At 33.8% G+C, this 13,284-nt stretch overlaps 1 protein-coding gene across 1 annotated transcript; it reads left to right on the top strand.

Annotated features, from left to right (window-relative positions):
- Positions 1-8,408: 8,408 nt before the first annotated feature.
- On the top strand, positions 8,409-12,947 carry LOC109158956 (protein TRANSPORT INHIBITOR RESPONSE 1-like). Its single transcript, XM_019306898.1, has 5 exons — positions 8,409-8,675; positions 9,228-9,810; positions 10,796-11,288; positions 11,377-12,157; positions 12,360-12,947. The coding sequence occupies exons 2-4, from the start codon at positions 9,275-9,277 to the stop codon at positions 12,130-12,132; spliced, it is 1,785 nt and encodes a 594-aa protein (XP_019162443.1). The 5' UTR covers positions 8,409-8,675; positions 9,228-9,274; the 3' UTR covers positions 12,133-12,157; positions 12,360-12,947.
- Positions 12,948-13,284: the final 337 nt, after the last annotated feature.

Here is a 13,284-nt window from a genome sequence, read left to right as displayed (position 1 = left end):
CACTCTCCAGAATTGTCATTCTTGGAGAGAGATTAGTTAAGGATGGGGACACAGAGAAATTTTAAAAGAAAAAAAAAAAAAGGAAAGTTAGGTGGTGAGTAGTAACATGGGATTCTTGAAGTTGGGGAGACAATAGCTTTTAAGTGTCCATTCTGTGAGTGAAGGGTACACCAGAAAATCATAAACACCATGTTTGAGTGAGAGAGAGAGAGAGAGAGAGAGAGAGAGAGAGAGATCTATCAGATCAGAGGACAACGCTATCCTTTCTTGGTGATGTCAATTCCCGTTTTTCTGGTATACTGTTTTGTCCCCAACCAGACTTTGATCTTATCACAATGGAATTTGGGATTTGGCAATCCCCCCACAATTCCCCTTTGCTTTTCACCCTTAATTTCATCTCCTCAATTAACAACCCCCATCCATCCTTTCAATCATATGAACATTTTTCTTTAATTTCTTGAATTCAACCTTACTTGATAAGGTTTGGTTTTAAAACACGGCACGAATTCTTGGACAAGACATTTAGTTTATCTTCAAACAATTTTCTTTGTTGAATTCAATGTTATTCGATAAGAATAATACTACATACTCATCTTAAATTTATTCTCTTCTTTAGTACTTGATTATAATTAAGTGAGATCAGACCATTCATAAACACCATTAATAAATAACATCATAAAACAAAATTATGAGAAGAAAAAATATTTTCCGATCCTCATAATAACATAGAGCTATTACCGAACTCTATTCTTTTTTTTTTTTTGAAAATACCGAACTCTATTCAAAAATAAGTAAATATATAGATTGTATGAATGCATATATATGAGAGATTTGGTACGTTTGCCGAAATAGGATTAAATTAGGCATTCAAAGACATTGTGATGACCCATGGAATAATAAAAGTAAAGAAAATAAACGAAGCCGAATCTGGAGTGGTATCTTGAATGAAAGCTAAGGTGGTAGAGAAATTGAAATTGACCCCTCACTCCTCAGCTCCTGCCTGTACTGTACTCCTCTCATAATTTTGCTTGCATGCATCTATTTCTATCAATAGTCAATGTTAGGTATCTTTCAACACTTGCATCTATCGTTTTGATTTATTAATAGGGACCATCCTAGTTTCTTCACAATTACCATCATCTAACATTTGACCTCTACAACTTCAATTTCATTCAAATACGCATGCATGCATTTATATCTCTTTTTGTTGTTCTTCGTCACAGATTAACGAGTTAACTAACCAAAAATAAGTTTATAAGTAGTTGCAGGTGTAAAATTCAAACATGTAAGCTAATTGAAACACATCACGCGATTTACTTTTTTTTTCAGTAATTTATAGGGCAAACTAAAAGCAGTCTCTTATGAGAAGTGTAATATTTTTTTTTAATTAAAATACATTTTTTTTCTATAAACTCATTAGTGTTTTGTAGCAATATAATTCATTTGTTTCATATGAAAACTATAATTGGATTGGACCAAATGATATTAGAATAAAGAATAGTAATTTGGTGATGAGTAACTTTTTAGATTGAGGAAGTTTGAGTTCAAGAAAAGGTGAGATACGTCTAGGAATGGCAATGGGGTTGTGGCATATTTATCGCCATCTTCGTTTTCTTCCCTATTTTTGTTTTTGCCCATAGTTGATCGAAAAAGTCAAATGATAGTTTCAATTGAAATTCAAAATTTTAACTTTGGAGTTATTAAAGTTAATTGTCAAATCTGCAACTCAATTATGATTGTCTTCAAACTTGAGTATATCATATACAACAAAAATCAGTCAAATTTTAAAATTTTAACTGTGAAAAAAGTATTCAGTACTACAGATGAGACGATTAAAAGAGGGTTCGTCTCTCTATCCCTGTCATCGTCTCTATTCCTTGAATTTTATCTCTCTCTCGATTTATTAGGATGAGAAATCAAATTTCCAGTCTGATTTGAGTGAAATTGTGATGGTTACATGCATCATGTTAGCTCCACGAGGACCCATAAGCAAAAACCCTTTTGGATCAAAGGAATAGTTTAAGTTGAGGATAATACACACATTTAAAGCTGGCCCCACTTGTGGTGCCCAAGGCCATTGACCTCACATGAATGCACAGTCACCTTACCACCATTGCATTCATTAGAAAAGACTGGCCCCTAAATATTTTATATGTATCATCTACTATATACTATTCAATTTAATATTAATATTAATAGAGTTAATTAAGGCCATTATAAAGCCTCAAACTACAACCCTCACATGCATGTTTTGTAATGCCCATCCCCACATAATTGTGCAGTTAAAGAAAACATCATATGCTGTAATGAGTTTTTTGTTTTGTTTATTCCACAATTCCTCGGATTTGATTGGTTAAGGAATTTGCACAGCCTTCCACCCTAGGGCCTAGGGACTACCAAAACAGGGATAAGGTTAGAGATTGATTCTCGCTTAAAGCGGTTTAGTATCAATAATTCAACTAGTTATATCATCTAATTAAACAAATCAGTTAACATGTAACAACTATCAGCTAACAACCATCTACCAAACAGGACCAATATTATAGTAAAGGTGTTTATTAGTATTTATAGAATAATAAAGTGATGGTATCCTAATGCACAACTCAATTGATTCATAAGTTTTTACTTACTAACAATTACAAACTAATGGTCGGGTTGAATCGATACTAGTGTATAAGCATTTTGGATTTAGCATGCTTTGTGAACACTAGTGTATAAACATTTTAAGGTCTCAGTCAGCATATCTCCACAATTTACCTCATTCACTAATTTTCGGGACAGAGACCTTTATGGTTGGGTTAAAAAATAAAAAATAAAACAAGAATAAAGTGAGAAGCTTTAGAGTGGATGAAAAACTTGCTTCTATGACATGGTATGAGTTCGATTCCTACCACGAACATTGGGGGGTTTGAATTTGAATTGGTGTTGAATCTAGAAATATATTGACTCGATTTACATATTTATAAGCTTGACGGCATGATAATGAAGTTTTATCATGGCCGGATTTTAGGCTGTGCAAGTTGGGCTACCGCATAGGGCCCCCAATTTTAGAGGGCCTCCCAATTTTGGAGGCCCAATATTTAATTTTTACCTAGCTTGTTTAGAAATAAAAATTAAAAGTTTTCAATTAATTTTAATAGGTTCCATAAAGAGATGGTAGAAATGTGTATTTATTGTATTTCAATTTAGAAGTCAAACATTTGAAACTTGCATATGTATTATGATTTTGGAGGGCCTCATTATTTACCAGATCAGGACCATAAAAACCTAAAATCCGACCTGAGTTTTATTTTATCTAAAAAGCTAGTATTTTTGTACAGATTTTAATATTTTTAGTCATTTAGATTTATTTTTTATTTTTTATTATTTAAAAATAACATAATTATTTATTGTATATATATAGTCAACTTGTAATCACTGATCGAGAAAAAGGGCAAAAAGGAATGCGGTAAGTAATTCAAATGTATTCTTTCTTTTAAGTATATAAAAACATTAATTGTAATAATTGTGTGTGTTTTTTATTATTAAATTTCCTGGGAATATGTTGCGTGCTGATGTATAATCTATACAACCTTCCAACCAAAAGGCCAAGAATAACGGACGAAAGAAAGTATGCTAATCAAAATTTGAACTCATTATTAGGAAATAAGAATTAAAAAATATATATTAATTTTACAGGCCATTAATCTCAAACTTTAAATGTACCAGATCTGTCCACACGTACACATGAAAAGAGTGGACTCATTTTGAGACCGATTAACCACACTCATGACCCTCCCAGACACGCTCAAGCCCTTAAAACTTCAATTAGTTATACTTATACTCGCTTTATTTCATTGAGGATTATTTATTAAAAAATATTATAACACATGTTGTTGTTTTTTTCTTTTTAAAATGTTCATATTTCATTTTATCTAACTTTTTATTTAATTTTACAATGTCTTGAGCACCAAAATTTTCAGAGGTGTCATCTTTTCCTCCCATAATGTAATTAATTCATAAAATGTTTTTCCACTAAAAAAAATTGGGAAGAACGTGATGGTTTAAGAACCAGCTGTCTGCTAATTAATCTTGATTAATTATAATTAATTAATACTAATTATTTTAAGCAAGCAATTAGCTGTGCGATGGTGGATTATGTGGTTCAGTATTAAATTAGTAGTAATCCGTAGAGGATTAAGAGTACTTTATTAGCACCATTGTACTATTATTATTTTGGTCTGCTTGCGACTTTGAACCATCAACTCGTGCGGTCCGATGTAGGAATCACGTGATTTCATTATTTATTTTTGTTAATTACTTAATACTTCATTGGTGACAAAAATTACTTCACATAATTTAAGTTTATAAAATTTCATAATTTTAGGCTCAAAGATCGGACATTGAACTTATTAACTAGAGATTATTTAGACTGATTTATCTTTTTGGAATCTGTTGTCAGCTAAGACGTGCGGCTTTCAAGACAAACTTTACTCAGTGCGCATCTTTAAATAGGTGTTGTAGACTAGTTCTTTGTGAATGTGTGTCGAATAAAACAAAAATAGTTATGGTCAATGAGTCTTTTAATAGTTAAAAGAAGAGGACGGTGATGATATTGTTAACCTAAATGAATTTTTACTAAAATCTGATTTTTTTTTTAATTTAAAAAAAAAAAGTGAAAGTTTTACCGTTTAGCCATTACTCCCTTTGTATGAAAGGTGGTAAATTGATGGAGGGGAATAGAAAAGCAGTTGTTTTATTCTCACGTAAAAAGACTTGATGAAGGAGGAATACACAAGCTGGACCGGACCACCTATCACGTGATTGCTTTATTGATGCAGCGTTTTTTCAGCATGAAAAAAGTGACGCAAGCATATGTGATTTTCACGTAACTTTCTCCTTTAAAAAAAAAAAAAATTCCCATTTTTTGTTTTGATAATTTCAAAACATATCGCCCGGCAGTTTTAAGAATTGTGTATTTATATGACAATTTTAGCCAAATTGCTCACAAAGTTTATTGAGTAATTCTAAGTTTCAAGTTTGATATTTTTATAAGAAATATATATTTATTGGTCTTATTAGTTTGAATAGATTAGCTAGAACAACTTAGCTATAAACTGGGAGTGCACCTATGAGTACCAATTGCAAGTTTTCTTGTAAATCAAAAGGATTGTGTCTTTATATTTTTGTGATTCAGATGGCTATCAAGAAACACTAAAAAAGACACAATTTAAATATGAGTTACATTTGTGTGATGCCACCGTGAGGCAGATCGGGTCATTAATACTTTTAATCAAAATGTAAAAGTATTATAATTTTTTTCAAAAGTATTATACTTTCTCATACAATTAATAAAATTTTAATCATTATTAAAATTACATTTCTAGTATAACGATTATATATAGTTGATCTTGATCCAACCTATATCTCAGACAAGAATCTGCGAGACGGTCTCACACAAAATTTTGCCTTTAAATATTGACCCTATAAGACGAAATCGAAATGCCAACAACATTCAGAATGAGAAGATTCCTCAAGTCAAGTCATCTAAGATGATTTCAAATAGTTATCCTTCAACCACCCACTACAAGAAAACAACTAATTGCCTACAAATTCAATAACACATTAAATAACTACACCTTAAATAATTCATAGGTAAATATGATATTTCTTACCTATATATTTTCCCTTGTTTCAAAACGGACAGTATTGTTTGTATATATAAAATGAGTAAAGTATCTATGGAGCGGGTAAGTGTTGCTTCCCCAAGTCGAAAAAAACAAAGGCATTTTTCAAGAAAGACTTGTAATTATTTGGGACGAAATTCATTGCTATTTGAAAAAGTTGATAGCATTGGTGTTTGTCAAAACAGGAAATGAACAAAAATACTAAAATTCTTCTTCTTCTTCTTCTTCTTCTTCTTCAAAAAAAAAAAAAAAAAAAAAAAAAAAAAAAAAAAAAAACTAAAATGGAGAAAACAGGAATGAGAGTCTGAGGAGAAGAGGCAATGATTCGTAGGATGTGTGTCAGTGTGTAGTGGATAGAATTGTTCAGAGGTAAAATCAAGTAGGCAGTATACCTTATTGGGTAAAAGGTAAAAACAGAAAGGTGGAATCTTTAGTAGTGGATTTTGGCTGTTCTTATTATGGGGAATATGAATTTTACCTGAAAAACACTAGTCACTAGTCATTATATTTAATTACCCTTTAAACTTGTGATTAATCATTAGTCATTAAACAATTGATTCCTCTTTTTTTTTTTTTTTTTTTTTTTCTTTTTTTCCCCTTCTGGGTTTATATTTAATTGTCAAATCAGTTAGAAACACGAGGATTGCATTGCGTTCCTCGGCATTTTTCGAAAAAAATTAAAGTGCATTTGGTCGGGATGGTTTAGTTATGAGAATTGGAATTGTTTTTTTTTTCTTTTAATTTGTTTGATATAAACTCATAAAAAGAAAATTGAGTTATTGATGAGTTTTTTTATTTGTGCCAGATTGTCAGTTTGTCACACAAATCAATGGTACTATAAATCTAGCCTAAATGATGTTCAACTATTGTGATTCCGCTTACAAAATATTGAAATAAAAAAAAAAATTGAATTTAACTTTTTTAAGACAAAAATCAAACAAGCCATTGTTGGGTTTTACTACATTCTTACTGATGCTATGTATTCCTTAGAAATTGAAAAAAAAAAACTTAAAAGTCTGTAATATTCATATTTTGAATGAAAATACTTTGAAATAATTTATTTATTTATTTGAGAAGTAAACAGTATTACGTTAAAATTGTCCCTGTAATAATGGAGGCTAGCTACACGGCTTGAGGTGACTGTTTCTACTTGGATCAATTATTAAACAAACCTGTTCTGCTTTTCTTAAAAACTGTACTACAATAATTTGGAATACTGTTGCACTTATTATCATAGTAAGATATTTATTTTTCTGAAAAAAAAAACTCATTTCATAAAATATTTGATTGTTACTTATGATATAAATTATAATAATTATTACATAGAATTTAATACTAATTTGAAATAAATAAATTATTACTTATAATAATTATTATAATATTTATATTTAAAATTATAATACTAGTTAGGAGAAAATGATTGTTACTAATGATAAATATTATAATACTTATAATTGAAATTGTGATACTTACAAAGTATGAAAGAAATTGTAATATTTATTGTAAAAGATTTAATATCAAATTGAATTAAAATAAATCATTACTTATGATAAATACTATAATAGTTATATGTGAAATTGTAATATTATTATGATAAAGTCGATTATTACTATTACTAATGATAAACATGGTACGGAGTAATATTTAAAACTGAAATTATAATACTTACACACCTAGTTGTATACAACCTGATGACTCATTTTACGGACAATGATCCGTGAGACAATCTCACATAGTCTTTTACCTTCATTTATGCCTTCATTTATTCAGACTTTATATATACAATTTAATTAATATTTATAGGTATCTATACTATATATAATGTTGTTCATGAGAATCGAAACTGATTTTTTTTTAAAGTGGGACGTGCGTTTTTAATAAAATGACGTCGTTTTGGCATCCGTATGCACCATACATGGTGCATACGGATGCACAACATACTTTGCCGACAAAGCTTTCATGGGCCCCGAGGTTGGTTCAACAATATATAGCATTGTTTATAATTTCATCTTTAATTTTATTATCTAAATATATATTAAAAAATTATCCGTACACCGCACGCGCATTGTACGGGTAATTGGGTAATATTCGTTGTTATAATTTATATTTGTATACCGATTCAAATATTCTTAAAGTATTATAACAAAACCATTCCGTACAAGGTAGGTGTTAAAATACTAATTTAACTTAAAGGCAAAATGTATTCTATTTAGCTTCATAAAAGTAAGTTGACCCAGACTTTATATACAATTTAATTAATATTTATAGGTTTCCCGAGTTGGACTTCCATTTGGAAGATTATGAGTTCAAGCCTCAGTGAAGGCGTTATTGGTTCTTTGTGTTTCAATAGGTTGAGAAAGTATATGAACAGATACTACAATGTAATAGAGCCAGTAACTTTCAAAAAAAAAAAAAAAACTTAAAAGCGAAATGTATTCTATATTAGGGAGTTATTTTTTTTTTTTGTGAAATACTTTCAAGAAGGGAAATATACCTAATTACCTATCCACCTTTAAGTTTTCACTTTTCATATTTTCAACGGCCATCTCCATTATCGGATGGGTCGGCTAACGTGAGCCGTGGAGGAAGTGTACGACGTGGTGCGGACACGTGGCGGCACATGAGATGGAGTGTACAAATCACCCCACTGCCCCACCACTGGAGGGTTAGGTGCCTTCGCCTACTGCCTTGTCTGTCGTCTTCATCCAAGGTGGGCTGGGGATGGATGGGGAGGTGAGGTGAACACTCCCTCCCTCTCTCCCTTCATTATTATTATAAGCTTTTTGCTTTGCTGCTTACATATATATCATTATTATACTTACATATATCATCATTATTATTGTGCATCAATTTTTATTTATTTATTTTTTTTTAAAAATTTTTTTCTTTTCAATCAAAGATAATGACCCAGCCTTTTGCTATAACACGCTAGTGCCTGCTTGGACTTCTATTTGGCTCTTCTCCATCTTCTTCTTCTGCTTGCTTCTTCCAAGCTTTTCTTCAGCAGAGGTAGGAGAATGAATAACTCACTCTTCTCTTGTTTTGTCCTTTCATGTGGGTGTATATATAATATATGCACTCTGTGTTTATATGTATCTGTGTGATTTCAGTTCATTTATGTTAAAGTTCTTTGCTTTGATGTTGTCTCTCTCCGTTTTTTGCTATGAAGATTTATATTTACCCATGGAAGGTATAATGAATTGTGATGTTTGGTTCAGTGCAAGTTGAAATCTTGCTGGGTTATGTTTCTTTTTATCAGGATTATTGTAACTCGGGAGTTCTCCTTTTTTTTTTTTTTTTTTTTTTTTTTTTTTTTTGTGTTTGTTGAGTTAACATGGGTTTGAAGAATAAAGTTGAGAACTTTACTATGTTGGGTACAAGTGGGTGTACTAGACTACCAGGCTTCAGTTTCATTAGAACAACATTTCTAGTTAATTTGCTTGAATTTAGTTAGTAAATCTCCAGTGAAGGCTTGTTGATCTGTGAACTGGGAATAAAGAATTGGCATTGAAGATTTGAAGTGTATATATAATTGATGTAATGTTTGTATTTCATGATTAGGTACACAGTTTTTGCTGCGAGATTTAAGGTGTGAATCTTAATAAGGTATGGAAATGGATCCATGCCCAAAACGCCTCAAGAACTCCACAGATGCAGATAACTCGCTGCCCGAGTCAACTCAGTTGCCTCCTCCTTCTGCGTTTCCAGATGAGGTACTGGAAAAGGTCCTTTCTTTCCTGGAGTCCCACAAAGACAGGAACTCAGCTTCGCTTGTGTGCAAGGACTGGTACCATGCCGAGAGGTGGAGTCGAACTAAGGTCTTCATTGGCAACTGCTACTCAGTGTCTCCTGAGATTGTTGCCAGGAGGTTTCCCAAGATTAAGAGCCTTACTCTTAAGGGAAAGCCCAGATTTTCAGACTTCAATTTGGTACCTCAGAACTGGGGTGCTGATATTCATGATTGGCTAGTTGTTTTTGCCAGAGCTTACCCTTTACTTGAGGAGTTGAGGCTGAAGAGAATGACCGTGAGCGATGAGAGTTTGGAGTTCTTAGCTACGTCGTTTCATAGCTTTAAGGCGCTCTCGTTGTTGAGTTGTGATGGTTTTAGCACTGACGGGATCGAAGCCATTGCTACTCACTGCAAGTAAGAGTTTTTATGGCATTGTTAAATCAAGGCCTTAGCTTTTGTTCTTGGTTTACCTTTGTTTTGAATATGATTAGTTCGGTGTTGGATTTGGCTGGGGATTGAGCAGATCATTAGATGTTAATGGTTGAATCATATATTTGGTTGGGAGAGAGAGAGAGATAAGGTTTACCAGTGGCAGATGATAGATGCAGATTTTCTTGTTTTCCTGTGGAAAACAGGATAAGTGGAAATGAACAAGTGCTTCTACTTTATTATTTCTTTTCCCTTAAATTTTTGCTGTTGCTTTCTTGATGTGACATTTGAGCTGTTATTAGGCATTAGTGGATAGCCTGTCCTTCGGTCATACTTTAGCCACATATAACCAATTTCATTGGTCATGAATCATCACATTTGCCCTTCAGATTCATTTGGTCTCTTCTTTGTTGATTGCCACTGTTATCTGTTCATTGAATACAAGCTCATCTAGTCTGTCTCCTCTGCTCTAAATCTTGAATTGGTAGGACCCTTCCTTATTGCATTTCTGCAACAAATCTACTTAGATTGGGATGCTTTTTCTATCTTCAATTCCAAAATCAAATTCTAGATTCCTTATGGGAAGTGCCTACTGTATAGCTTCTTCACCTTGGTTGTAAAGCATACGCGATATCACATCTTCAAATGGCCGAGGAATAGCATAAATGTGTTTCTTGCATAACCTTTCTGCTTTTGATTGTGGCCCGAAAGAGCTTTTTACTGTATTTTTGGGTGGGGGAATGGGATTATTGAAGAATATACAGAAATGGGATAACTGGCAAGTGTTCTTAAACAGCCTAAAACTTTAGCAGATAACTGGAAAGTTTTCATAAACACCAAATTCAGATTTTAGCATATAAATATGAAAAGAAAAGGATAAGTGTTACTTGTTTGATATTAATATCTTTAGTAAGTTCGGTTCTATTTGTTTCAATCCAATCTGCTAAAACGTGTTCTGAAATAATTGTAGGAACTTGACTGAGCTTGACATACAGGAGAATGGTATGGACGATTATAGTGGCAGTTGGCTCAGTTGCTTTCCAGAAGACTTTACGTCACTGGAAATTCTCAACTTTGCCAGCCTGAATAGCGAAGTAAGTTTTGACGCCCTTGAGAAACTTGTGGGTAGGTGCAAATCGTTGAGGGTTTTGAAGGTTAATAAGAACATCAACCCACTGCAATTGCAATGCCTTCTTATGCGGGCGCCTCAGTTGGTGGAGCTTGGTAGTGGCTCGTTCCTGCAAGATCTCACCCCTCGGGATTTATCCGAGCTAGCAGATGTGTTTGGCAAGTGTAAAAATCTGAACACCCTTTCGGGTTTATGGGAAGTCACCTCTATTTTTCTTCCGGTTCTGTATCCAGCTTGTGCCAATCTGACGTTCTTGAATTTGAGCTATGCAACCATTCGGAGTAGTGAATTTGCCAAGCTTCTTGAGCATTGCCCAAGCTTACGTCGCCTCTGGGTAAGAACAATAACTTGAAACTTCTTATGATCTATGCGATCCATTTTCTTATGGCTTTAAGATATTCACATATTAGTCTGTTCTTTAGGTTCTTGATACAGTTGAAGATAAGGGACTAGAGGCTGTCGGGCACAGCTGTCCATTGCTCGAAGAACTACGAGTCTTCCCCGCAGATCCTTTTGATCTGGATATTGCTTACGGGGTGACTGAGAAGGGGTTTATTGCAGTGTCTCTTGGTTGCAGAAAACTCCATTATGTTCTCTACTTCTGCAGGCAAATGACAAATGCTGCTGTTGCTACCGTTGTGCAGAACTGTCCCGATTTCACCCATTTTCGTCTCTGCATAATGAATCCAGGCCAACCCGATTACCTCACAAACGAGCCTATGGACGAGGCCTTCGGTGCTGTGGTAAAGACGTGCAAAAAACTGCAGAGGCTTGCAGTTTCTGGGCTTTTGACAGACCTTACATTCGAATATATTGGCCAGTATGCCAAGAAACTCGAAACTCTCTCAGTGGCATTTGCTGGCCGCACTGATTGGGGGATGACTTGTGTGCTCGAAGGCTGTCCGAAGCTGAGAAAGCTCGAAATAAGGGACTGCCCATTTGGAAATGCAGCACTGCTATCTGGGTTGGAGAAGTATGAATCTATGAGGTCTCTTTGGATGTCGGCCTGCAATGTCACCATGAATGGCTGTCGTTATCTCGCCAAACAGAGGCCAATGTTGAACGTGGAGGTTATTAAAGAGGAGGGGAGTGATGACTGCGCTGCTGATAAAGTATATGTCTATCGAAGTGTAGCAGGACGAAGGAGAGACGCCCCGTCTTTTGTTCTCACCTTTTAATGTCAATACCAACAGGAATTTCCCGGTAAGCTCACTCACTCTCTCTATTCTCGATCCTCCATTCACAGTGCAATACAAATTTGACAGAGCTTCTTTAGGAGCTTATAATCAGTTAGCTTAACAGCACTTCAGTTTTCAGCTTTCAGATACATTTTTCTTCTAGTTTGTCAAACATAGCCATAGCTCGGTTGTATACTTCTTATGAAAAACATGATGTTTCTTTATAGGTATTTGGTCGCTGCTCTCCTGCTCTATCTTGCTAATTTGCAGACGAGTGTAGAAATGGTGGTGGGAAACGAAGATTCTCGAGGGGTTGAGGTTTCTTTTCCAGCTGCAATTTGATGTGATGAATGAAACATCAAAGCTCCTGGAAAAGTTTAGGCTCAACTGCAGAATACCCATCCAGTCCCAGACATCTTGGAATCATATCCCCAGAAGAAAATACTCACAGGAGATATAAGCTGCAGTGTGCAGAGAAGAGGAATTTGATGGGTGAGTTTGGCATTTCCCAGGTGAGATAATGGACTGCAACCACTGTTGAAGACATAAAAAGATTTGAAGAGCTTAGATTACTCTTCATCAGAGGTTGTTTTGGACATCATTTGTAGAAGAAGTGTTGGAGGTTGTAGAGTTGAGGATTTCAGCGGAGGAACCAAAACAATAATGAATTATCGAAGCTTGTTGTCTTTAATCTGTTTCTTATTCAAGAGTTATAGGATGTTCTTTAGTTTCCAATAACCAGTGGAACTCATGTAACCTGTTTATTTCAATTTGATTTCTGCTATTTTATAAATTTGGCCTTTCAATAGTTTCAACTACTACTCAACAATATGAACTCTCAATATAACTATAATCTTGTCTATTAGCTTTCTTGATTTTATTCAATTAGTTATAGACAACTTAGACTGATTTATTTGCATATACTCTTTTGTCGACTACTGTTACAAGGCAGATTCACTTTGAGCGCATATTCAGGTAATGGTTGTAGGCCGTGCCTTTCTTGTAAATCAAAATGGGTAGTCTAAACCATCAATTGGTAAATAAGCTGAAAATTCAACTACAAAGTTGGAGAATGATTTTAGCTCGAGTAAGAGTTGATATTGTGAGTTGGATCCAAACTGAATTCAGTGTGATATGCAAAAGAAAATAATA

Source organism: Ipomoea nil, unplaced genomic scaffold (assembly GCF_001879475.1).
Source record: "Ipomoea nil cultivar Tokyo-kokei standard unplaced genomic scaffold, Asagao_1.1 scaffold2826, whole genome shotgun sequence".
Taxonomy (NCBI): domain Eukaryota; kingdom Viridiplantae; phylum Streptophyta; class Magnoliopsida; order Solanales; family Convolvulaceae; genus Ipomoea; species Ipomoea nil.
This window is presented reverse-complemented; position numbering and strand designations above follow the sequence as displayed.

Excerpts from the sequence above, each read along its gene's own strand:
- LOC109158956 (XM_019306898.1), top strand. The coding sequence starts at position 9,275 with ATGGAAATGGATCCATGCCCAAAACGCCTCAAGAACTCCACAGATGCA. Across the intron at positions 9,811-10,795 it reads GCCATTGCTACTCACTGCAA|GAACTTGACTGAGCTTGACA; the intron begins GTAAGAGTTTTT and ends AAATAATTGTAG. Across the intron at positions 11,289-11,376 it reads CAAGCTTACGTCGCCTCTGG|GTTCTTGATACAGTTGAAGA; the intron begins GTAAGAACAATA and ends TCTGTTCTTTAG.